General features: G+C 50.4%; 2 protein-coding genes and 1 pseudogene across 4 annotated transcripts in view; 2 read left to right on the forward strand and 1 right to left on the reverse strand.

Moving 5' to 3' along the window:
- LOC118968185 (RNA-binding protein with multiple splicing-like) overlaps window positions 1–20983 on the forward strand; it is a 118424-nt gene extending 97441 nt beyond the window's left edge. For 2 of the 3 annotated variants that reach the window (XM_073219001.1, XM_073218999.1), the window contains exons 4-5: window positions 17976–18109; window positions 20745–20983. In XM_073219001.1, coding sequence (XP_073075102.1) covers window positions 17976–18097 — 122 coding nt within the window. In that variant the 3' untranslated portion in view covers window positions 18098–18109; window positions 20745–20983. Of the gene's footprint in view, window positions 1–17975; window positions 18110–20290 lie in introns of all 3 variants that reach the window. The other variant, XM_073219000.1, reaches the window with a different exon arrangement.
- A 117-nt stretch (window positions 20984–21100) lies between these two features.
- On the reverse strand, window positions 21101–26043 carry LOC118968182 (attractin-like protein 1 pseudogene; annotated as a pseudogene).
- LOC118968214 (ral-GDS-related protein) overlaps window positions 25034–26127 on the forward strand; it is a 71345-nt gene continuing 70251 nt past the window's right edge. The window contains exon 1 of the mRNA XM_073218997.1: window positions 25034–25105. The gene's annotated coding sequence lies outside the window, so the exon portion shown is untranslated. The remainder of the gene's footprint in view (window positions 25106–26127) is intronic.

The raw sequence follows: 26127 nt of genomic DNA on the forward strand, positions 1-26127 counted from the left end.
TAAAGACCATTTATTATTACTGTAAAAAGTATAAAAGTAGGGATCTTGTGGGGGGAACCTTTCCAAAAAGTTTAGACCGTCATTTCACCTAAATGTATCGTTTTCCTTGGCACTTCTCTTGTAATTTATCAGTGGCTATATTTATGAAGAAATTTCATCTGGATGTGTTTGATAAACCTTGTCATTAAAAGGTACTTCAAAAGTGATTTTAATTGTACAAGCGTTTCTCAGACTTACTTCATTTGGGTTCTTTTCTTAAAATACCAATTTAATTTGACTTCTGCCAAATAGTTACTCCTCAAGGCTGAGCTAAAGTTTGAATGTAGTAATTTTGCATTAGAAGCTGAATTTAGCAGTTAACACAGTCATCCACTTTTAGAGTAAATTAAACTTTTAAAAGTCTAACATCCATTGATTTCTCCCAAAACCTACTCTGATATTAACACCAGAAAAAGTGCAAACAGGAAACTTTTTTTTTTAAGTGTTTGAAACATATAATCATTTTTCTACTTGACCCCCCTCCCCCCATAAGAAGAATGTACAGTAATCCTCTGGAAACTTTAGATATCTTTCTGTCTTTCTTTCTCACATCTCTCTACTTATATATTTTAAGTGCCACCTGATATGGCAAACAGATGTCAGTGACTCCCTTCCAGGGTTCACTGGCTTCCTCTCTGAAGTCATCTAAAATTCTGGAGCCATCAGATAGAAGTGTGAGACTTTATCCTTGGGAAGCATTGAGTGCCTTAAAGCCATAAACTGGAGTCCCAAGAGCATTTTTTTCCAGTTTCTAGCAGGAGTTGTATTGTTCCTCTGTGCTGAGATTTTTAGTTCAGGGGAATGGAAAGGAGACTGTAGGTAGGTAAATGCTGGCGTGGAGAAAGGTGTGTGCTGGGGCGCAGACCCTGAAGCCTGGCAGGGTGCTGGTCTCAGGACCAGCCCAGATAGAGCTCCCACCGCAGCCACTGGCGGCGGCCCCTCCGCTGGCCTTGCAGCCCTGCCTGGCTGCTCTGAGGCTTCCCAGCCTCTGGCTACTTGGCTTTCTAGAATACTCCCCTGCATACCACACAGAAGAGTATGTGAAAGAGTTCCTCACCACCTGTGTGAAATGTATTAACTTATTTTAAAATATTTGATGCGTTTAAATCCAAGATCAGCAGCAGTGACAGACTCCTTTTGATGAGCAAGTGTTTAGCAGGTGCAGGTCCCTGGAGCGACCTGGGGACAGCTCCTCTGCCCTCTGGGGGTGCATGCCTCCCAGCACGCCCGCACGCTCATCACCAGCCACTGCTCTCCCTAAAGCTCTCTGCTCCTGGGAGTCCCAGCTGGCACATCGTGTACCCTGTGTGCCTCTGAGCCTCATGCTTACAGTGTCCATTCTCCAGTCATAAATTCAGTCATTTTGCAAAGTAGCTGCTTGTCTTCCAGAAGTCATCTGGAAGGTCTCCTCCTCAAGAAAGCTTTTCTGAGTATCCACGTGCACTCACTGCCCCACGGAGGTGACTGCTGCTCTAGAACCCTGTTTATGCCTTTAGAGAAAGCCTGTCAGTTTATATTGAACCCCATCTCCCTCTGTTGTCTCCCAGCTTCTTGGGTAATAAGACTGGGCTTTACATAGTGTTACACTTGAGTGTACAGTGGTACGTGTGAGAAGTTCTTGAAAGTGAAGTCATTCCACTGAGACCAGATTTTCAAGTTTGATTTTAATAACTCTGAAGGTTGGGAAGCCTTGAAGTCAGCCCTTGAAGCACACACAGCCTTGGGAAAACCATTCTAAGCTCTGGGGCTCCCCCTGACTTAGATGAATTATATTCCAAGCACCCGGATGAACAGGTTTTCAAGTCTGGGGGCAGGAGTAACTTCATTCAAGAAATCGGAACAAACCACATCCAGCTAGAGGTACAGTAGGTGTGGGAAGAAGTGAAGAAGTAAATGGAAATCGTGTGGCCGTTAGGCCTTGTCTTTGATTCAGAAGGAACTGGGAGCCATGGGAGAGCTATCAGGAGGGCAAGTGCATTGTTAGAACTTCACAGGAGATAAGGCTTTATGGTAGGCATTTTTTTCAAACAAAAACTTAAGACGAATGATAAAAAAACACATCCCTAGAAGTGCCAGGGTGATCGTTCAGATGGTGCTCTGCGGCTCCATCCCAAAAAGGGCACGTTAGCTTGGTTTGGGGCCTATTAGCTTGTTTTTCTGCCCACGTATTCCCAAGAAACTTTTCCAGGACCAGTCCTACCTCTGTTTATTTCCAGTGCCATTTGCCCCTTTGGACCTGATTCTCAAGATACTCAAGTGTAGAAAAAAGAACTTTTCCAGAAAACCTTGAGCTGAGATTCCGTCACTGTCAGGCAGGCTTCTCTGCGTTTGCGGTGGGGACAGAGCATGTGAGCTGGGGCAGCGTGGGGCCTGGGTGGGTGTTCCCCCCCCAACCCCGCAGCCGCCCCAGGAGGCCGCCCTGGGCCCCCAGCCTCACTCCCAGTGGGTTTCTTCTCATCCAGGCCGCCCGTCCCCCAGGATTCTGAACTCAGCCCCAACTCTCATCCCTTCTCATCAGTCTCCTGACGGGCCCAGCGACAGAGACAGAGACAGCTCTCCAAATCGACCCTGTTCCACCTGAGACCTTAGCAAACGACCGTCGCATCACCCAGTGGCTGGCCTGCGGCCACTGGTTACACACACTTCCGTAGTTGACTCCAGGGCCACACCGCTGTGCTGTGCGCTTTCTGGTCAGCTTAGCAGACCATTCCCAGCCGCTGCGGGCCAGGCTGCGCTTCAGCGTAGTGTGGGAGCAGAACAGCTTGGTAGGGACCCAGCACACAGAACACGATGGGAAGAGGAGCTGCTGCAGGAAAAAGGTGCATGGCCCCAGTCGCTGTGATGCCGAGAAGAGGTGGGCGGCAAGGGGGAAGAGTGGCCCCTCTTTTGCCGAATTCAGGGCCATTGTGCTCACAATACTGTCTGAAGGATGCTTTAACAGGCCTTGATCTTTAGTGGCAACTCTCTTTGTGCAGGGGTGGAGCAAGGGGCTCTGACTGTGTCCACAGTGGGACTGGGTCCCTGTGATTTCTGCCCCTCTCTGATGGCCATGGGCTTCTGAAGGGCCAAGAGGCTGAGCCAAGGGGCACAGGGCCCCTGTGACAGAGCTCCTGATGGCTACATCTGCTGTCTCTCAGCCTCTGTCTCCTTGGGCCTCATGTAGCTCTGAGAGCTGGAGTCAGTGGGTGGGGCATTGACCTTTGGGAATCTTCAGGTATGAGAAGTTTAGAAATAATAATGAGGATAATCATAGCAGCAGCTCTTACTCATTCAAGGCGTTCCACAAAGCTTGTATTCATTGTCTCATCTACTCATCACAAACCATTATGTATGTACAATTATTATCCCCATTTTACAAATGAGGACCCAGGCTCAGAGATTCTTAAATGTGTCACAATTGATAAGCTGCCTGCCTGGAGTTCAGTGTCAGGTCTGTCTGATCGCAGAGCCCAAGCAGTTCTTACTTGTTTTTTTAAACAATCTTATGAAACTAGAACTCACATGCCATACAATTCCCCTTTTTAAAGCATACAGTTCAACTGTTTTTGTATATTACATCTTTTTTTTGTCCTTTCATTGATGATATATGTCCTTTAATATCTGACTTCCTTCTCTTAGTATAATGTTTTCAAGGTTCATTTATATAATGCATGTTAGGACTTCACCCTTTATTCTGGCTAAATAATATTCCATTGTATGGATATGCCAACTTTTGGTTGGCCATTCACCTGTTGATGGATACTTGGTTTCCACCTTTTGGCTGTTGGGCAGAGCTCAAGTTTGAAACGGGGTGCACCTGCAGCATCAGCTGAGGCCCTCCCAGGATGGGACCTCCTGACTCCAGTCCTGGGTATCGCACCATGCTGTGGAGAATGCCACGCTGCACTGGTGATTTGTGGTATTTCCAAGAGTCAGGCAGCTCTGGGTTCTGATACACGGGTTGCAGTAGCTGTGGGATCTGGTGTTAGTTACTCAGGCCTTCCTACCCTCGATCTTCTACGGTCGAAGCAAGCAGTAATACCTTCCCACCCTTCAGAATTATTTTGAGACACATAATGCGCAATAGTTATTTTTTCAGTAGCTCATTTGTTGAGATTTAGATATTTTTCTTCTGTGTATTTCTATTGACATTAAATGTAGCAAATATGAAATGAGGAAAATGTTCAGTCTTCATATTCGGGCCTCGTATGTTTGTTTTTGTAACACTGGAAGAGTAAATGTCCTCTTTCATTCGTCCCCCCAAATGGCCCTTACGTGTGTTCTTACCCCTTTAAAAAAATGGGAATAATAGATGGACATGGTAGAAATTTAGAAACTATAATGAGCAAAGGAGAATATGTGAACTCCACTATCCAGAGACATCATAAGTTTTCTGAATTATTTCATATCTCATTTAATTTTCAGGACAACCCTAGAGAAGAGATATTCCCCCTCTCCTCCCCTTCCTTCCTCTTTATTAGCTTCCAGATAAGGAAATTTGGCCTTGAAAAAGTTACTAATTTATCCCAGATCACATAGCTGATAAGGTGCTCAAACCCAGGGCCGCTTCCCAAAGCACTAGCCAGTCCCGCAGGCAGAGCGTGTGTGCGAGTGTGTGTGTGCGTGCATGCGTGTGTGTGTGTGTGTGTGGCTCCTAGTGGGATTATACCACACATACTGTTCTGTACCCTGTGTTTACTTTTTCTGAGTGTTTTGTTAATATCTTTCCATATCTGTAAATGCAGACCTCTTGTATCACCATTTTCAGTGGCTGTGATAATATGCTATTTAATAGTCATAGAACCAGCCTCTGGATGTGAGCACAAAGGTTCTCCTCTTCGTTTTGTTTAAACACCTCATGTGACCATCTTCCTGGTGCTTATGCCCAGCTGCCGGCTCTGGAGCTATGAGGGATCCTGCCGGCACTGGGATGGCTTGGGCACGCCGTGCCCTCTGTGCTCTGCAACGTCCTGGGTGTAGCAACCATGCATGCATGGTTCCTGTGCCAGTCACCCGCCCAGGCTCAGAAGTCGTGCTGGAGCCAGCCAGCCTTCTTGCTGCCTCCCCCGAGAAGAACTGGGAAAAGACTCACACTGACAAGCAGCTCTTGAGAGTTTGAAGGTAGCATGCTCATCGCAGACCTGAGACCCCATGAGACAGACTGACTTGCTCCCCAAAGCGAAGCGCTCAGCCTGAACCATTCCAGTGTTCTGTTGGGTCTCAGGGCTTCGCAGCGGGTTAGGGTGCCCTGTGCTCTCCAGTGCACTCTTCTGTCACTCATGACCCAAGAGTGAGCACAGTCTTCAGGAATGAGAGGGCCGGAGGGTCTGTATATGCTCAGAATCCGCAAGTCCTTGCTGTTTATCTTACTGCAGAGTCAGCCTGGCGACAATTAACCTCCTCCGCAGTTAGGAGACAGGCTTTTTGTCATGGTTGTTCTTAAACTTTGTCATTAAATGTTCCTGATTTTTATGGGACAGAGAGATGGAGAGAAAGGGGAAAGAAAGCACCGCCAGCCTGGGGGCTGAGAGGCGTCCACCCTGGGAGCCACCGCTGTCTAAGTGGGGGTCTTGTTGCCTGCGTGGGGCCAGGTGGTCAGAAGTGGGGACCAGCCTCCAAAGGTTCTTGGCTGAGGGTAAGGGGACCTTCTGAGCAGATCAGATTCCCTTAGAGAAGCCGAGGGCAGTGAGCCGCCTTGCAGAGGACGCCCTCTGTTCCTACAAGAAGAGCGCCCTTGTTATTTTAGAAATTAAAAAGTAAATGCCATGTAGTTAACCGGGCTTTATCTGCTAGTGGCCATCAACTCACTGCTAGTAAAAAAAAAAAAAAAATGCTGAACAGTAAATAAGTCTGAAGCACAAAAGAATGAGGAAGAAACAATTAAACATGAGAAGTGGCTGAGGGCCCACATTCCAGAGCACACGCCCTGTGCCTCCCCCAGCAGGTATGGCCCCAGACAATTGCATCTGGTGAGCCAAGGGGAGTTTTGGAATAAGGATAGATTTCTTATCATGTAGACAACAATCATTTATGCCCCCAGATCGTGACCTTGCCTCCTTTTCTCTGTTAGCATCAGTTGTTGCTGTTATTAGCTAACTAACATGAGGATACCGTGCACTTACTACCTGCAAACTCAGATTCTCAATTTACTTTCTATAATGAACCTGTATGTGATCGTCTCTCTTTTTAATCTGAGGATATCGAGGCCAGGGGAAATCAGGTCGTTTGTCCCAGTTGCACTGCCAGCAACATTTACAGTCAGAAGATTTCACGAGGAGAAACACCGGTTTGGCTTAGAGGGAAACGTGGCCAGTCACTGTTCACCACGTTTCTGAAATGCCTCCTGTGTAACACCGGTACAAGAAGGTCATTTGTTCTTTTCTTGTCCATTTCCTATCCAGTGACCATTTGTCGACTCCCTGAAAAGTTTACAGCTCTTCTGCACTTCCCAGGTGGCACATCTCCCCTTCCTAATAGCTTGCCACCGTGGAATTAGTAAGGGCTTCCATTTCCCGATCTTTTTTTCCAAGTGCATTCTTCACCCCACCCTGCCCTGGGATCGTCAAAGTTCGTGCCTTTAAGTAAGAATTATCTTTCAAGCTGGTAGACAATGATGTCCTTTGTGACTGAATGTCACCTGCCCCATATTTGGGCTGGAGAAAGAAAAGATGATGGTATTTATCCAGCATCTGGGCTAGAGTGAGTCCTTAGTAAATATTTGTTGAAAGCATTGACAGAGAAGTGATAACATTTGAGAGAAAATACCCCTAACCAGATGGACTTTCTTGGACTCTGTGGGCTTTATGCATTCAGGCTTGCCCTGGGCTGCACTTACATTTAACAGAGAACTCGTTCGGCCTCTGCGTCCATGACTGGGGCCTGCCTAGCTCCTCCATCCACCTTGTGGCCTCGTGGTTCGGCACCCCTTGGAGGGCACTCCATCCAGTTCCGCCACAGAGCTTGCAGGTGGCACGTCCCTCCCGTGGTAACGTGGAAGCTGTGTCACCTCTAGAGAATATGGGGACCAAGGTAGGCAGTCCTTAGAGAGCTACCAGTGTTTCTGGGAGAGTTTTGGCTTTGTACTAAGGATTAAATCTGAGGCCACCACATTACAAAATCAAGGAAGGAGAGTTTGAGGAGGTGAGAAAAGGACACATTTCTGAGTTTTCTGTATGCTGGCGATTTTGTGACCTGTGGACGGGACATTCCCAGGTCTCCTGATGGCTTTGTGACTGTAGGTGTTTCATAGTTCATGGTAATTGGCAGTAAGAGGCTTTTCATATTTAAGTAATTGGTTTCTAGCCTCCCTGGAGAAATGGACAAACACCTCAGCGCAGACAAATGCTCGTCAGCCCTCGCCACAGCTGCCCGCGCTCTGGTGCCGCCTTCCGACAATGAGTCAAGGGGCCTCCTGGACAGTGGTGATGACGACCAGCCAGGCGGTCAGGGCGCTTCTCGAATGTCATTTGCAATGATCACCACACCACCATGAGGGGCTCATGTCCTCATTAGCTTACATCTTCCTCCTATTTGGTTATTTTCTGTAAAGATGGATCATTTTCTTCAGTCCTGGAGAGCATGCTGGGGACTGCTTGACGTAGCCACTCATCTTGAGCTGAGAAGTCCATTCAGAGCGGCATCGTGTAGACCGGGTGGGTGTGGCACGAGAGCAGGCCCAGGGAAGGGGAGGAACGGCCGGGCCTTGGTGTCGCCGGTGTGGCCTGGCCACCCCCCATCTCTGCAGTCTCTGCAGCCAGGTTATTAGGCTTGTGGATGTTCTTGACATTCCCTGTGCATAAACCAAGGGCAGATGGCCAGGGGCAGCCCAGGGGCTGCAGGTGGGGAACCAAAAGGGGGTAGAGTTGCAGGGGTCACAGAGCAAGAACAGAGGGGGTGAGGAGGGGCTCAGCCCAGATGCACAGCCCCGCACCGCAGTCCTCCCGGGGCCCACTGCCCCCGTGGGCCCATCTGGACATGTGTGGCTTGTGCTCTGAGGTCTCTTTTATGTTCTGATTCATCAGTTCCCTAAGTCAATTTCAGTCTCTCCCAACCTAATAGTTGTGACAAGTTATTGAAGGTTCTGCCTTTTTATCCAGGACCTGAACCTGTGCAGATACAGAATGTCCTTTTCCTAAGAGTCAAGGAAACGTGCTAAACTCTAAATCATTGGGTTGATTATGTATTTCTCAGCATTACCCTGCTCTTCATCATGTAACATGTTGCAGGCGCTCGGTAGCCTCAGTCCTAACAGACTTCTCAGTCCTTTGGCCTGCCAGGCACAGGTGCTGGGAGTAGGAGGTCACGGACTCTGGAATGACGAAGGTCCAGAGATCGTCTTCAATCTGAGTGACAGGGCTAGGGGACCGAGGTGCATGCTTGCTGGAACAGGGGCTGAGGAAGGTGACTTGGCCCACTCTGGACTTTGGAGCCAGCAGCATGAAGACTTCCTAGGCTGCTCCTGTTTCAACTAAGAATCTGGAAGTCCCCTAGTTTAGCATCATTAGTCATCAGAGAACTGCATATTCAAACAGTGAAGCGATGTTTGCTTATAAAATTGTCTGGTTTTGTTCAGTTTTGTTTTTAATGATGATTTCCAGTGTTGTCATATTTAAAGTTGGTACAAATGTTCCATTATAGATTCCCAATGGAAAGAGCTACAGCGTATCAACACAGATAGATGTATTTTTTTTTGGTATCATTAATGTACAGTTACATGAGCAACATTATGTTTACTAGACTCCACCTATTATCAAGTCCCCACCACATACCCCATTACAGTCACTGTCTATCAGCGTAGTAAGATGCTATAGAATCAGTACTTGTCTTCTCTGTGTTGTACAGCCCTCCCCATCCCCCCCATTATGTCTGCTAATCATAATGCCCCCTTTCTTCCCCCTGCCCTTATCCCTCCCTTCCCACCCATCCTCCCCAGTCCCTTTCCCTTTGGTAACTGTTAGTCCATTCTTGGGTTCTGTGAGTCTGCTACTGTTTTGCTCCTTCAGTTTTTTCTTTGTTCTTCTACCCCACAGATTAGTGAAATCATTTGATACTTGTCTTTCTCTGCCTGGCTTATTTCACTGAGCATAATACCCTCTAGCTCCATCCATGTTGTTGCAAATGGTAGGATTTGTTTTCTTATTGCTGAATAATATTCCATTGTGTATATGTACCACATCTTCTTTATCCATTCATCTACTGATGGACACTTAGGTTGTTTCCATATCTTGGCTATTGTAAATAGTGCTGTGATAAACATAGGGGTGCATATTTCTTTTTGAATCAGGGATCTTGTGTTCTTCAGGTAAATTCCTAGGAGTGGAATTACTGGGTCAAATGGTATTCCTATTCTTAGTTTTTTGAGGAACCTCCATATTGCTTTCCACAATGGTTGAACTAGCTTACATTACCACCAGCAGTGTAGGAGGGTTCCCCTTTCTTTGCATCCTCACGAGCATTTGTTGTTTCTTGTCTTTTGAATGTTGGCCATCCTAACTAGTGTGAGGTGATATCTCATTGTGGTTTTAATTTGCATTTCCCTGATAATTAGCAATGTGGAGCCTCTTTTCATGTGCCTGTTGGCCATCTGAATTTCTTCTTTGGAGAAGTGTCTGTTCATATCCTCTGTCCACTTTTTAATTATTATTTGCTTTTTGGGTGTTGAGACATGTGAGTTTTTCATATATTTTGGGTGTTGACCCCTTATCAAATATGTCATTTATGAATATATTCTCCCATACTATAGGATGTGTTTTTGTTTTACTGATGGTGTCCTTTGCTGTATGCAAGCTTTTAAGTTTGATGTAGTTCCATTTGTTCATTAAGTTTGACGTAGTTCCATTTGTTCATGGTACAGGTCTTTCACTGCCTTGGTTAGATTTATTCCTAGGTATTTTATTCTTTTTGATGCAATTGTAAATGGAACTGTTTCCCTGATTGTACATGGTCTGTTTTTATAGACCAGATAGAGGCATCTGCAAAAAGCAGTTTCATTAAAGACACCTACCCCATGTTCTTATAAACATACTTCTTCCTTCCTACCTTTCCTCACTCACCAAATAATACATGTTTGCCCCGAAAAGGTAAGTGGCGGGTAGATATTGTATACGTTAGCGTTAGATGTTTTTCCCAGTGGATGAAGAACTGTGTTTCCCTTCCTTCCTACTCCCTCGTGGTCCTAGTGAGGCACAAGCTGCGTCCATCTCTCCTCTTCCGTCTCTTACCCGAACCTGCGATTTCTTGTGCCTTCTCTCTCCCTCCCTCAGGGCCCATATACACTAGGGTGTCTCCTAGTTTTTCTAAAACTGTGTCAAAATTACCCTACAGAGATGCTTCTCTTTTAATTATAAATTTTTAAAATAAGTTAAAGTATTAATTAGATATCGTCATGGCCCAGAAGAGCAGATGAGAATTGTCCTCCTATTTTCAAAATGACTTTGTGTTAGTCATGCACCCTGAAGTAGCATTTTCTTTCTTTTTTGGTTTTGAAGGTAGCAACCAGTCTTCTCTAACTTGGCGAGGAAGTTCAACTGTGTGGTCTGGGGAGAAGGTGTTTCGTTGGATAAAACCACCTTCGTAACCCAGTGGTTCAGAGTATTGGTTCTGGAGCCCCATTGCTTATCTTTAAGTGATGGCTTCTCTCCACCTAGCCCGCGTGGCCTTGGGCCTGTCACTTCATCTCTCCAAGCCCTTAGCATCCTTCAAGTATGACTCGGAGCTGATAACAGCAGCGCCTCATACGGATATCCTGGAGGCTAGGTTAGTCTGTGAAGCATTTCGCACAAAGTATGCACTGCATATACATCCTTACTCTTACCATTTGATGTGACTAGTCCCATAGACGAGCCACACAGCCAGTTTTATGTACGATACTGATGTCCCTGTATGATCTAAATGATCTACTACTGATGGAAAAGGTTGTTTGCCCAAAAAATGAGGCAGAAGGAACACCAAGTGACAGTGCAGTTCTGGACTAGAAGGGGGGCAGATGTGTTACACAAAGGGGTGGGCGTATTCATTCAGGAAGTATTCACTGGGTGCCTACTTTGTGCCCGACACTGTGGAAGGGCACATGGGTGAAGACTGAATGGCATTCTGCCCTATTGAAGCCTCCCAAGGCCTCTAGCAGAGTGGAGCTGAGCAGACTGTGATTTTTTAAAAAACCCAATGCTCTTTTGAAATATAAGTCCTCTTAAACATCCAGATGTGACTGCAGTCATTAAGAAATGCAGCTCTGAGAAAGGCTGGCCACCAGCCTCCAGGTTCAGTAGCCCGTGTCTAGGAGGGGAGCAGCCGGGGGGAAGCCTGGCCAGAGGGGCAGTTTTCTTCCTGCTTGTGTTCTGGGTTCCCTTTCACTCTGGGTCAGCGATCTGACCTTTTTAGAACCGTGGATCCCGCTGGGTGGTTTCTTGGCCTGGAGCAGCCGGGCTGCTCAGAGGCACGGCAGAAAATCATTAGCAGAGGGGAGGCGACGCCGGGCCGGGTGACTCCAGACCAGCTCGCTCCTGGAATTTCCTTGCACATACTTTCTGGGTCTCGGTTGGCCTTCTTGCAGGTTTAAAGAACTGCTACAGGAATGCGGGTTATGAGAGAAAAACTGGAAAGACGGTGAAGTTACTAGGAAGCCAGTTTAAAAGTCAAGAGGTGGTTAAATCAGTCCCAGTGAGAAGCTGTGTTTGGGTGGTAGAAGCAGGGCTAGGAAGAAAGCTAGGAAGGCATGGAGGACAGTGGCAAGCACGGAGAGGCAGGGAAGCAGAGGGGCTGGATTCAGGGCGGAGGTGACTGATTCACAGCCCGGTTCTATCGCTTGCTGGGGGTCCTTGGGCCAGTTATTTAACCCCTCTGTGCCTCTCCTTCCAAATAATACAAAAGATGTCAGTGTACCTCCCAGTGAGGAGACTAGCCTAGCGGCTGCACATAAAACATGCTCAGTGACATCAGCCTCTGTTACTGTTACCACTGACCGCATTCTCAGTGTCTCCATCGCCCTTGTGTCCTAGGACCTGGCATTGTTCAAATGTGGGCAATGAAGGAGGCTTTGAACCTGAGTAAATGAGATAAAGGGAAGTGGGGGCAGGAAAGAGGAAGGTTTGTTAGTGACGGTGAGCTCACTATGGGGCGAGATGAGGTTAGGATGTCTGCCTTGGCGTGGAAAGTGGAGCTGCGGATTTACGTGTCGTCCTGAGCAGGGCTAATGGTCAGTCCATGGAGGGGACCGAGGACCAGGGTCAGGAGGAGGGCTGCGCGCAGCCTGGGTTTTCCCTGCTGTCTCCAGCACTCAGGTGGTGGGTCCCCTGCACGGAGCACAAGGTGCAGGAGTGACGTGTGCTCGGTGGTACCTGAGCTTCCCCCGTCACTGACCCTCCCCCTACACCTGTCTTCGCGGGGAGCCAGCGAGGGCGCAGGGCCTCCCGCGGGAACTCTGGTTGGCGCAGGCTGCCGCAGAGGGCACACCAACAGGGTGGCCGAAAACAACAAATGTATTTTCTCACCGTTTAGGAGGACAGAGTCTGAAATCGGGGTGTTGGCAGTTCCTTCTGGAGGCTCTGGGGGGGAAATGGTCCCAGGCCTGCCTCCAAACTTGTGGTTGCAGGAATCCTTGGCAATCCTTGGCAGTCCCAGTTCGTGGGCACATCATTCTGATCTCGGTCCCATTTCATGGCAGCGTCTTTTCTGTGCATCCGCTCTTCTTATAAGGACATCAGTCCTTGAATTTCGGGCCCACCCTGAATCCAGGGTTATCTTATCTCGAGGTCCTTAAATAACCATATCTGCAAAATTCCTGTCTTCTGAAAAGGTTACATTCTGAGGCTTCAGGTGAATTGGGGGTGGTGGGGAGACAGCATCTCCCCACCTCAGGAGCTGGTGTGCTGGGCACGGGCTGCGTTCCTAAACCGGTCACCATGGGGGTGTGCCCTGAAGGGACTGCTGTCCACAGCATGGGCCTCCTAAGACTTGGTTCTGGAAGGTTTACTTCCCAGGTGTGGATCAACTACCTGCTGTGGTTTGAGAGTGGGAATTGATTGCTTACCAGAATTGTTGATTTATTTCTCTTGTTTCAAACTTGATTTTTTTTTCCATTAAAAATGGAAGCTTTTCATCATATTTGGGCCTTCCAGGTCATGGCTGCTGTTTTTTCTGGTGGAATTCTGCATCTGTCAGGCAGCCTCTCCCAGAGGACCCTGACCCTGGCTGGGTTCCAGTAATGAGCACGCTAAAAACGAGAGGTGCAGCCCCCTCATCTGAGGCCTGTCTCCTCCCCCGGGACTGTCGCCCCCACCCAGCAGGGCAGGTTCAGTGGGAACTTGGTGAAAGACTGAACACGTGGGCAGATCGGTGACTGATGGGCCGCCCTGGCTGGGGCATCTGAGCGGCATCTTACCAAGATCTGGGAGCACAGGGGACAGGCCATCGGAGACAGTGTGCTTAGTGGTGGGTGTGCTGAGCATGAGATCGCTGTGGACTGTTTCCAGGTAGAAATACCCAGGAGGCAGAGTAGATACTGGTCAGACGTTCTCTGACTTGCTGTTCCCAGCAGGTTTGTAAGTCCGTGGAAGGCTCTCCTTGCCCCTCACATTCTGGACCAAGAGGCATCCCATCCCCTCTCCGCAGCTGCTTTGCTTGCTCATGGAAGGTGAGCGGGCCAACGAGGCGATCCTCAGGAGCTCCGGCCTTTGACCTTCACTAGAGACTCTGCAGGCGGTTCTTTTCAAAGGGGTTGGAGGGCGGAGGTGGGGACCTTCCAGTCCCTGTTGGTCGGAACCCAGTCTGAACTCTGGTTACAGGTTCTTTTGCTAAAAAGGGGACTATTTACATGTATATTGTGAGCTTTCAGTCTGGTCCTCCGAGGGGCAGAAGGAGAAAGGATACAGCTGGGGGCACAGGGAGTCGGTGGTTGACCCAGCGCCTTGGGAGGGTCAGACAGTCTTTCTGCTCAGGGGTGGTCAGGAGCCCCCAGTCAGCTCCATCTCACCCCATGACGAGCTCCTGTTCCCCCCGACGGGCCCAGGGCTGCAAACTCTCGCTTCGTCACCTTCGCTCCCTGTTTAGTTTGAGCGGCACAGGCCACCCGCTGCTCCCCTGCCTGCACCTGCTTCTCCACAGGGTCATGGGCTTGTGCTATGGAAAACCTGCCTCCTCGGCTGTTGGGTTGTTTCCAAGCCCACGCTAGCTGCCAGAGAGGGTACAAATGCAAATGCCTCATTCAGCTCAGACACCTTCCGTGCAGGGAGGGTGTGTGGCTGGCAGAGTGCCCCCCTCACATGGAAATGTGGCCGTCATGGCTTTCGCCGCAGGTGCATCCTGACCTGGGCGGGCTGCCCCCCATTGTGCCACTTCTCACTGTCACCAAGCAGAGGATAACAGGCCGGGTCTGCTTGGATCCTCCGGTTTCTCCCACAAAGCAAGTCCAGGATTGTTGCTCTCGTTTGCATTTTCTGTCCTGCTGTGTCTCATTCATTCAACAAATGACTGTGTTAACAGGCACTATACCGAGTTCTCTGAAAGCAAAATGCACACTACTTCGCTCTAGTACAGTTAAGAGAGAAAGACGGTAAGAGGATAAATAACTCACCCCATTAGTTCTCAAACCTAAGTGTGCCTCAGAATCACCCAAAGGGCAGAATTTCTGATTTAGTAGGTCTGGAGTGGAGCCACGCATCTGCGTGTCTCCCAGGCGCCCGGGGATGCTGTCCCAGTCAGGGGACCCCATTTGAGAAGCACTGACTCCCAGGACGCCGCCCTGTGGGTGCTCTAAGTGCAGATACAAGGACACAGTTGGGAGCAGGCAGGATGAAGTAGATAATGCCACCTGGTTTATTTACCTTTCTTCCTGTTATTTTACCTGTTTCAGTCCTGGGCTAGACAGTCCTGCACTTCATTTATGGGGCTATAAATGCTCACTCAAGGGCTCTGTGGGCAGCCGCCCCAGGGACTTAGGGCTCTGAAGTCCGGGTCAGTCAGGAGGTCCTGCTCTGTTCCGCCCCGTGTCGCGTTCTTCCTGGCTCTCTTGCTCCGCCCCAGCTGCCCTCTCTCAGGTGCTTTCTGGGCTACAGGAAGTTCAGACTCCAGATGTTGAAGAGGACCTTATTTTAAAACCTGGTCCCTGGTTGAGAGCAGTGCAGTTCTCAAACTGTGTTCTCTGGAACCCTCAGGGGGTGCCTTGGGGACTATCACAGGGGCTAATGTCCTTCAGCCATGCCCCAGCACCGCCACACAAAATAGGGACACTTTTATCAGAAAGGGTTTCTGGGAAAAACTAGTTTGGAAAACAGCTTTCTACTGCTTTTATTTTTCACTTTGAAAATTACTGCTCTGCAACATGAACTCTGGTTTGAACCTCCCTTTATTCAGGTTTTTCAATGTGTGTGACAAATACGGCAAGGGCTGGGGCATGTTAGATCTGTGACCTTCCTAAGTTCCTTCAATGAAATGGTGTGTCTTTAAGCAACTGTTTGAATTTCTCGTCAGGTCCTATTCAGTACAACGAGGGCCATGACGCACCGTGGGGCAGACCCGAGCGAGGCCCCAGCCCCGGGAAATGTGTTGCTGGAGGCCCCCTCCCTGCCCCCTCCCGGGGCTCCCTGGCACGGACGTCCCCACCGACGCAGTCTGAGCCCGGCTGCCCCGTCCTCAGAGGGGCAGAAGGAGAACGGATGCAGCCGGGGCCGCAGGAAGGGGGTGCGCTCTGCTTGGCTCCTCTATGGTGACTGCGGATTCCCGAAGGGAAAGGGGAGGTACACCGGGGGTGTGTTTCCCCTAAGGTGGTTCTCTTCCTTTTTAGGCTCTGCTTCACTACCTTTCTAAACTGTTACTCAGCAGATTTGGGGTCAGAGGACCCCCACTCTCTTGGGCTGGGTATTGTGCAGACGTTAATCAGTGAATTGTCTTTGAGCATCAGAAAAGACCCAATGGGAAATAGTGCTTTAGGCCAAAAATGTGCAGATGTCTGGAAATGATAAATTCCCTGAGTCAGGCTGAGGTGGAAACACTGCACCTTCTTATCTCCATATTTATCTCTTTAGGATTGAATATCTTAAAAGACATACTCATTTCATTTTTACAGCTTTGTAAAGGAAGCACCGGTGATGAGTGCAAGCCCCTCCCCGCCGAGCCTGTCAGGTGACAAGGGCAGGGGAGGAGGGCCCCCCAGACTGCAGGCCCGCATGCGGCTGGCCGGACACACTGGGGCTGAGACGGGACTGTGCTGGCTCTTGAGAGTCTTGGCATCTAAAAAACTCAGAACATCTTAAAATAGCGGGGTAGCTGAAATAACGATAACTTGCCATTCCGAGAGTGGTGGCTTGTTAGAATCAGAGGCATTGGTTTTGGTTAGTTTCCACGAGCTGGGTTCCCACATGAGTGGTGCTGGTGGAGATCACGGGCTCTCGTCGGGACAGGAAACGCAGGGTCTGTTAAACATTGTCTCAGCCCCTTTGCAAGGAATTTCCTTTCAGAAATTACACACACACCTATGCACACTAGACCTGGAAGTGAATGGGTAGACCTGCTTGTTTTAGAGACACGTGAAGCCACTGTTCTGTGCAAATAAGGGCCATCAGCCCGCCCTTGAGGGCTCTCTAGCCTGGGCACAGCAGCCTGTGTGACCTGCCCCAGGGCACCATTCTACGTCAGTGGCCTGTCCAGGCCGCCCTCTGGGTAGGCGGCCCCAGTCAGCTCTGGGCTCCCTGTCACTTTGTCGGGAGCACTGGCAGTGCAGGCAGGCTGCAGGGAGACCCCCCTGCCCACCAGGTCCCTGTACCCCCCTGGCACCCTCAGCAGAGCCCGGCTTTGCTTCTTACCACACTGAAACCCTGCCTGGAGCCAGAGTTTGGCAGGGATGGGGAGGATGAGGGAGGCCTGGGCAGGCTGAGCAGGCCTGGGGTGGCTTCCTAGGTGGTAAGACAGAGTGTGTGACTTGGACCTTGGTCACGGGTGCTGTAGCCTTCTGGAAAGTCCTGAATGGCAGGGTCACTCTACCAAGTAGGCTTTCCAGACTCCCTCCCAGCTGGCCTCAGTGGCCTGCTTGATTCCAGATTTTGACAGGTGATGCAGGCACATCTGGCGGTCCACAGTCTCCAGATTCCTGAGTATTACTGGTGTTATTTTTGCCTCTGTTGAGACGCTCCCTCCTGTATGAGCCGTTACTTTAATGGATCGCTTCCTGGTAACATTCTGAGGCCCGGGCACTTGCCGTCCAGTCTGGCAAACTGCAGCTTGACCTGAATGGAATCGGAGCCGCATGAGGAAAATTCAGACCAGTCAGTTGGCAGTGTGACTCACTTTTTCTCCTAGAAAATACAGGCAGGGTAAACAGCTCCTGACAAGGTGACTGTGAGGATTCTCATTTGCATCTTTGCGGAGCTTTGCTTCCATCAGGATACCCACGGCTTTTCACTCCTATTCTCTGAATTTTCAATATCTTAATTGCCCTGTGGGCACGATGTCTGGCCCCATGCTTCTGAGGCTAAAGGGAAAATGCTTGGTGATCGGGATTTACGTGCCAATAGTAATTACACTGATGCACAGAAAAGTCCTATAGTTCTTCTGGTCTGTGGGGTCCTGCCAGTAAGCCAGTGTCCCCCGGGGGCTCTCCAGCGGGCCTCGGGCTCGCCGCTCCCACCTGTCTGCCTCTCTTCGGAGGGCCACAGCAGCTGTCCCTGCAGGAAATCCCCCCTGCTCTCAGGTGCCCCAGCTGCAGTTGGAAAGATGTCAGTGTGTCCGAGGCTGGACCCATGCCTGAGATCTCAGCAGGCCAGACAGGAGGCATGTGCCTGTTGCTTTTTTCCAGGTTGAACTTACCATTCCTTTGCTTAGAGTTTGGGGACCAAAGCCCACAGGTCATCAGAAGAATCAGAGCAGTTTGCCTTGTGCCATTGCCGGGGCCCTGGGGGACGGGTGTGTGCTCTGATGCGGAAGCAGCCGTCTGGTGACCACTAACTCTCCCTATTCTTTTCTTACAGATGAGCTCACAGTGCCTGCACTTTACCCCAGTGGCCCTGAAGTGTGGGCCCCGTACCCTCTGTACCCAGCGGAGCTAGCGCCTGCCCTACCTCCTCCTGCTGCTTTCACCTACCCCGCCTAACTGCATGCCCAGGTAATTCATCCCCCTCGGCCACGACCTCACTCCCCCCACAAGTCCTCCCAGCCCGGATCCCCAGAGCGCACCGTACCACTAACACCTGCCCGGCTAACAGATCCACCTTCAGGAGATTACTGATCCCCTCTAAATCAAGCTGACACCCCTCCAGGACGCGAGGACCATCTGACAGCAATGATATCACCCACTGCCTGATGTCCGCCCCAACGACACCTCTCTCTTCCTTAATGATCTCACCCTCGAATCTCACACGAGAGACCAGCCCAGTTGCCTCCCCAGCTACCAGCCGGCTAGCGGGCGTCACCAGGGCGCGCTGGTGGTGTGGAGGGGGGCTGAGGGGGGCTTGCCCTCACCAGGAGGTGTGTGTCTGTATGTGTCTGTGTGCTGAGAGAGCTCTGTTCTCAAGTGCCGTGAGGTCTGGTGACTAACGGGGAAAGCTGGAAGCTTCCGGGTGGCCGGTGGGCTGTCTCACGTATCTTACAGAAAGGACGAGAGGTCCCTTTTTTCTGTTTATAAGGAATAGTGTCTAGAATGTAATTACAGGTCACGGTGGAGGTCTTTGTTCTGACTGCTTTGCTAAGAACAGCCTGAGTGTTATAGACAAACGTGCCACTTCTCCACGGGTGACCTTACAGGCCACCCCTTCTTCTCCCGGTGGAAAGACCGTTTCTCTTCGGTTTGCTTTCAGAGCAAGTACTGGTGATCAGGGTGAGGAACCCTGAGTGCAGATCTGTAGCAAACTGGAGAGAAGGAGCATAGATTCATCTGTCTCACTGCGTGTGTAATGCCTCCAAAAGCCAGGAAAGCCTGGTTTTTAAAAAAAAGTCAACCTGGACTTTTTTGTTTGTTTTCCCGCAGTGATTATTTACAAAGGTGGGTGAAGTAAACAGCTTCCCAGAAAACTCTTCCTTGTACTTAAAACTCTTTCACATTGTGCAGAAATCACTGTGTGGTATGAGAACCTGCAGGCCGCCCCCGGGGAGGGTTCTCGCAGGCCATGGGGTTGGGAGTGTGGCTGACCGGACACCTGTTCTCTCAGCTGAGTTACCTGTGCTTCATGCGTACACGGAGGACCCCGCTCACCAGACTCTGCAGGCATGCTGCAAAGGGGAGGCCACGCTGCCTGGGCCCCAGCGCTGGACACCCTCTGTGGGAGGAGGAGGTAGAAAGTAGTGCAAGTTGTAAAGAAAGATGTAGGTGGCAGTGGTCAGAGTACGCCGCCAGGAACAGGACCGAAATTGCAGGGTGGTCTGAGACCGGCCGCCCAGTTTCAGGACAGGCAGTGCGCTCTGCTTTTCTCTCCTGTTGCATTTCCCACCTCGGTCCCACAGTGCGTGGTGCCCCTCAACGGCAGGGTGCAGGGATAGATCGCAGACCTGTGGGCCCGGGCCCCTGCTGGGTCAACAGCGTGGCCGTAGTGGCCTTGGGGTGACTATAGATGATGAGGAGCGGCTCAGAGCCCCGTCTGCCTGTGGGCCCTCCCCGGCCCTCTGCGGATATGCCTCCTTTCCCTGATCCTAAATACGGATCAACTGACGACTGGGCAGATATTAGTAATACCCTGAAGCAGGGCCAAGTTTGCCTGGTCTTCTAAGTATCTGTGGCTTTGGTTAATCAGCCACAAAGCCCTTCGCCATCACCCAGGAAAAGCAAGAATTGGCAATGGCCAGAAAGGACTGGGAATGACGGCTGTTGGCCATGGCACTGGGTGGCCTGCCCTTGCTTCATTCTTACAAAGGATGAAATCCAAATAGTCTGGGAATATGGTGGGAGAAGGAGCCAGAGAGGCTTAAGAGATGAGAAAGCGGGTGCCATCGTGGGAAAGGATGGGGGAGACAGTGCCGAGGTTAGGTGCATTCGCCCATCTGACCTGCTGGGAGGTGCGGCCCGTAGCAGCTCCCGCCCCGTGAGCTCCTCTTCGGTCTTACGACTTTCCCGACCCGGACTGCACCTGACTCCCCCACACCGGTCCTAGAGTCGGTGGGGCCCTCCTCTGCTCAGGGACATCCTTGTGCTCAGCCCGCTTATCGTTTGGAGCCCTGCCCGGTGCAGGCGTGGGTTGCGTATCCTAAAGACTCAGGAGCAAATATGGTTCCTTAAATTTCTTGGTCCAATAAGAGAATCATAGAACGAACTGGTGGAGGCTTTACAGATCAGCTGGTCTGACCCATTTTACAGATGAGGGAACAGACGGGAGAAGATGGAGTTGTCCAAAGTTGCGCGCGGCTCTGCCCTGGGCGGAGCCGAGGCACGTGACTCCCACCCTCCCAGGCTTGCTCCTCCCATGCCAGTGCTGGCTCGCCAGAGACTTACTCTGATGGAACTTTGGGAAGGCCTCACTGCCGTGACCCGCTGGATCTTTCTCCTCTAAGTAGATGAGAAGCCTGTAAGAAGAGACTTGGAGGCAAAGACAAGGGCACCAGAACTTAACCTTCACCCCGAGGGCCTAAGAGAATTGCTAACTGGAGGTAGCGCAGTGGGGAAGACCCGCACGGAGCGTCCCCGTAGAGGATGATTCCGGCTGTTTTGGAAAGCTTACTGTACTGTGTCTTTGGAGACGCTTTTAAATGATTTTACTTCTCTCAGCAATATTGTGCTCTGTTTTGAGACATGGATTTTTTTTTTCTTCTAGTGTTTCTCTCCTGAGGCAAAGCCCAACACACCTGTCTTTTGCCCACTTCTCCAGCAGATTAGGTTTGTCTCTGGGAATGTGTTTGTAACCTGTCAACCTCCCGCAGACCAGCAGAGGGAGCTCCCATGTTGAATTTGCTTGTTCAGCTATTTTTTTTTTTTCCTCCCCCCTCTGGCAAAAACTCTTTCTTGGTAACATTTGAGAGATTTCAATAAAAATTTTAATCAGAACAAAAACCACCTCCAGTAGACTGCAGCGTTTTGTTTTCACGGCGATGCGATGTCGGCGCTGAGACGTTATCTCTGGCTGAGGGCCTGGGAGAGGCGCAGGATGCTGTGTGTGTGTGTCGTGCGGGAGACTCGGTGCCCAGCCGGGCTGCGCTGCCCCTGCGCAGTCGGCTCGGGCTCCTGCACCACCGAGAGCGGCGCACCCACCCCCGCGTGCCGAAGCCTGTTTATAGCAGGTGCCTGTGTTTTCCCGTCGGTCCACCCCGATGCAGAGGAAGGGGAGGAGGGGACAGAGACCGTCGCAGAAAAGGAGTCACATCACATGGCTAGTTCTGCCCCGGTTTCCATCCATGGCCTGGGGCCTCCATCCCTGAATGGAAGATGCTTACTTGACAGCACGTCTCATTTTTTTAGAGTCACTGGATCAGGCGGTCGGAGCGTAAGGCCGGCTGCTGCCTTATTATTGTTAGAGATGCAAGAACCACTCGGTGCACATACAGCCAGTTTCCAAGAAGATCAGTGACGTTAGGAATGACCATCCTGTTTACTTTCAAGGTCGTTGGTGTTTGAAATGTATTAAATATCTAAGACACTGTGGACAAGGAGGAAGGTTTCATCCGTGGCTTTTGGGAAAGTTATACTCTGAAGAGAACATACAGCTGTTCGTGTCAGCTCATATCCACACATGTCCACCTTTTTAAGTCTGGGTTCATTTTTATATTTCATTTTGTTGCTGAGGGAGACAGAAAGTCAATGAAGTGCATTATCCTCACTGCCTTCTAGAAACAATACCATTTAGCCTTGGCCACAGCCGTATCGTTGAGCCAGGACTTCTGCAGGTAAGTCGGTTTGGGAGAGCAAGTCCCAGTTCCCCGTGCCCTCAGAGGCCGCCTCCGCCCTGAGTAACAGACCTTACAGGCCTGGAACACATCACCTGCACATAAACAGAAGGTTTCAGAATCATAACAGACTTCCCAGGGCAGAGTGTGCCCCTTGGGAGGCCCCCTGTGACACACTGGAAAAAATGTCAAAGGGTGTAAACCCAAAACCAAAGCAAAAATGGACCATGGGAAAAAGGATCACGTGGGGAGATGGGCCCAGGAATGGGGGTGGGTGGCCACACTGCAGAGCTGTCCCCACGACCCGACCGCTGGGTCCAAGCATTTACTCAACATCAGTACACAACTTCTGAGAGATGAATATTCAAACTTTTGTTTTGTTTTGTTTTTATCACATTTTTATTACCTGGGCACTGGGTAAAGGACCATTCATAGTTCTTTTCTTTAGGACAAAGACTGGTGTCAAGAGCCATCTCACTACTGTGCATTCCAACAAGCTTCTTTGGTCCCCGTGAAGATCCTTCAATGCAGTGTCCTCTTCCTGTATTACTAGGATCATTGCACCAGCCACATCCAGGTTGTTCCAAACATTGTCCACAGGTTCTCAATCCAGAACAATTAGGAGAGCAGGTGGTAGTTTGCCACTCCAGACACTGTCCATACGGAAAGGAGATCACGCATTAGAGTCGACGTAGTGCCGCGTGCTGCTGCACCACATGCACTCCATGCCGTTGCTCGTGCAGTTGGTACACGACGTCCTCAGAGAGCACAGCTTCTTGCATGGCCTTGCGTTCTGGTTTGGGCTGACAACAGGTTTTTCACAGACAAGGCCATCTGCCATAGATGTACAAGGATTGGCTTGTAAGCCTTGCCACTGCAGCCCTTTCTAGATATGCACAGAACCCAGAATCATTTGGTTCACCCGGAAGTCACTGCAGTGTTGTGTTTGTAAAAGGTGACGTCTTCCCATCCCCAGTAGGATATATTGATCTTGTGCAATCCTACCCAAGGTGACACTTTCTGTTGCGTATACTTCTGTATTTCATCCAGAACAAATTCTACTTCTTTTGAGGTTGTTAATGAAGCAAGGTTTCCACTAAGATTATAGCAATAGAGTTTTGCATTGTCATAGCTTTCTCTACTGGAATTGATTCTAAGACAAGCATCCCCAATATAATTCCATCCTTCTCCACAAAGATGAGCTGGTAAAGCCTGGCATTCTTGTTGTCGCTGGTCCCACTGGCAATTCAAGTTTAGTGAACAGCTTTTACAACTGGTAAGTTTGTTACAAGTCTGTTCATTTCTCACATGGCATTTGGTGTAATTTTTCACAGACGTACTACAGTTACTGTTTGCTGAGATGCATTTCTTGTCATCACACCACTGGCACCCATTTGTGTTGGCAGTACAGCTGGCACAATCTGCATATCTGTAGCATCTGTCATCAGAAGCAGCTGTTTTAGGAGGGCATTTTGCTCTAAGAATATTATTATTCCCAGATTCCCAAGATTCACAGTGATTTTTATTCCAAATACATTTTATTCCTGGACCAGCATTTTTACAAAGTTCTTCATCTCTGAAAGCCTTGCAATTTGGAGGCTTGTAGACAAGGGTATCATTAAGGAGTACACTAGAAAATCCTCCAAAAATATACATAGACCCATTAATGACAACTGCAGAGTGTCCAAATCTGTTGACATCTCTATGAAGATTTGGTTTTGGTAATAATTTCCATTCATCACAAGCTATGTCATATGCCAGGAAATCGGCAGAAAAACATTTTGCACCGTTATTCAAGGAAGTGTCATGGGTATTTCCTCCAATAATAAGCATAGCTCCATTGATGAGAACAGCTGAATGAAGGTATCTGGCAAACCCACTTTCTTTCAAAATCGTCCAAGTCTTAGTGTTAACTTCATACTTATAAAGATCATCTACCAATCCATATTTATTGCCTGGTAATGCTTTATAGCCTCCATGAACATAAATGGATTTCGTTATTTCATCATACACACTGGTATGGCCATATCCACCTTGAACAATGGCTCCTTTAGTTTCTGGAACAAGCCAAGTGTCTGATGAGATACGGTATTCCTGTATGCTGCTTGTATAACCATATATTGTAGAATATCCAAATATTATCATGAAAATATCTCTACTATCCAACTCCATAATATGTGCTGAATGTCCCTCCACAGCATGCTGCTGACCATGTCCAGGAACAGTAGGAGTTTTTGTGCCCCATGACTGACTACGTATGTTAAAAAGCCATAATTCATCCGTGACACTGCCAGCATTTGTTTCAATTCTGCCTCCATACATAAAGATGTTTTCCTGATATAAAGCAAGAGAGTGTCTGTATCTCTGGAGAGGACTGCTTGATAGAACTCTTATATTCCATATACTGCTTTCTAAATTGTAATTCAGGACCATTTGAAAAGAACTGTAGTTAAAAGTATATCCACCAATCACCCACATAAATTTCCCATGTAAAACTGCCTTATGGGAAGCCCGACCTACAGAAGGACTGAAGGGTTTAACATTTGGCAGAATCCAGTAAGACTCAGTAGAAGGAACATTCAAAGAACAATCAGGGCCTTGCCAACTGTCATTGCAGACACACAGTTTTTCTCCGGTGAGGTCACAGTAACCATGATCTGGACTTCCACAATTGGCTTTACTGTAAGGAATGTCACAAGCTTCACCCTTCAGTATTTATCACATTCACAATATACTTGGTTTGGAACAGACATACTAGTTGTACACTTCCCATGACCAGAGCAATTGTTAGGACAAGAATTGATTGAATAAAAAATGTTGAGACCAGTTAAATTATATGCAGCATCACTAAAAAAGTGTAACAGTGCATAGCCAAATGTTCTGACTTCAGGCAGAGTTTCATTTCCCCTTATTTCGGGGACTATCAAGCCACTAAGCACAGCTATTAAAGGTGCATATATTGAATCTCCATTATAAACATACATATGATCCCAGCTACATTCTGTAGCAAAATGATTGAATCTTAATCTTAACACTGCATTTGGATAGCCTTCAATTAGCCATGTACATTTAGTTTCCCCCCCCCCCTACATTTAGTTTTATACTTGTAATTAATTGGACCATCTGTTAAATATCCAGAAGTTTCTGTTAACTTGAACCTGCCCTGGTAGTGCTGGCACTGGTCCCCCACCCAGCCCGGGTCGCAGAGGCAGGTGGCGTTGACACAGCGGCCCGAGAAGCAGGAGCCGGTCCTGTCGCACGGCTTGGACTGGGACACCTGCGCGTAGAGGGCCAGGTAGAGGAAGCCGTAGCACAGCAGCCAGCTGGTCCCGTCCCACAGGCAGGAGGCGCCCCCGCCGCCCGCCGGCCGGGCCCTCCACGGCCCCGGGGCCGCCGGCTGCGGGGTGCCAGCGCGGGCCGGGACCCCCGGCCCCATCCTCCACAGCGCCCCTGCCTGGCGGGGCTGCACTCCGGGGCGCGCACGGAGAGGCCCCCGAGGGCAAGTCCGGCCGGAGGAAACGTCGCCGCCGCCGCCGCTGCTCCTCGTCCTCACCGGCGCATGCCCCAGTCCCGCTGCCCGGTCGGGGGGGACAGACCCCCGCCGCGGCCGCGGCCGCCTCCGCTCGGCTCCCTCCGGCCGCACTCGCGCGTCGCCTCTCGTCTCCTGACCTTGTCGGCCGCGGCGCCCGGGCCGGGCTGGCGGCGGGCGGCGCGGACTGCGCGGGGCGCACCGGGGGGGACCTGGGGGGAGGGGGGGGGGGGGGGAGGGGGAGGGGGCCCGCGGGAGCCCCGGGGCGGGCGCGCCCACCGCGGGAGGGGGATCCGGAGAGCGGGGCTCAGCAGCGCCGCGCCCGGCCGCCGGCCTGCGGCTGCCCCGCAGCCATCTTCCCTCCCGAACCATCAGCCAGCCCCCGGGGCGGCGGCGGGAGCCCCAGCGCGCTGGGCCGCCTCCCCCCGGCCGCGCGTGCCCACGCTCCCCCCCGCGGCCCGAGCGCCGTGGTCTCGCCCCGCCTGACAGGGACCGGGGACTCCCCCGCGGACACCCACCCCGCCCGGCCTGCGGGCTGCGGGGGCCCGCGGTGCCCTTCCCCTCGGCGCGCGGGGAACCTGGCCCCGCTCGCACCACCTCAAACTTTTTTTAAAAAAAGGATTTCATTATCTCCACTGTCACAAACTAAGCCCTTCAGAACATCATGAGGTGAAGACAGGAGTGTGAGGGTTACTGTGGGTGTGATTTAGGTGCACAGGCCTAAGGGGGGTGGCCTGGGTGGGCAGTAGGGAGGGAGGGGGCTGTGGGTGAGGGGCCGGGTCGTCGCC

The sequence above is a fragment of the Manis javanica genome, chromosome 12 (genome assembly GCF_040802235.1).
Source record: "Manis javanica isolate MJ-LG chromosome 12, MJ_LKY, whole genome shotgun sequence".
Lineage (NCBI taxonomy): Eukaryota > Metazoa > Chordata > Mammalia > Pholidota > Manidae > Manis > Manis javanica.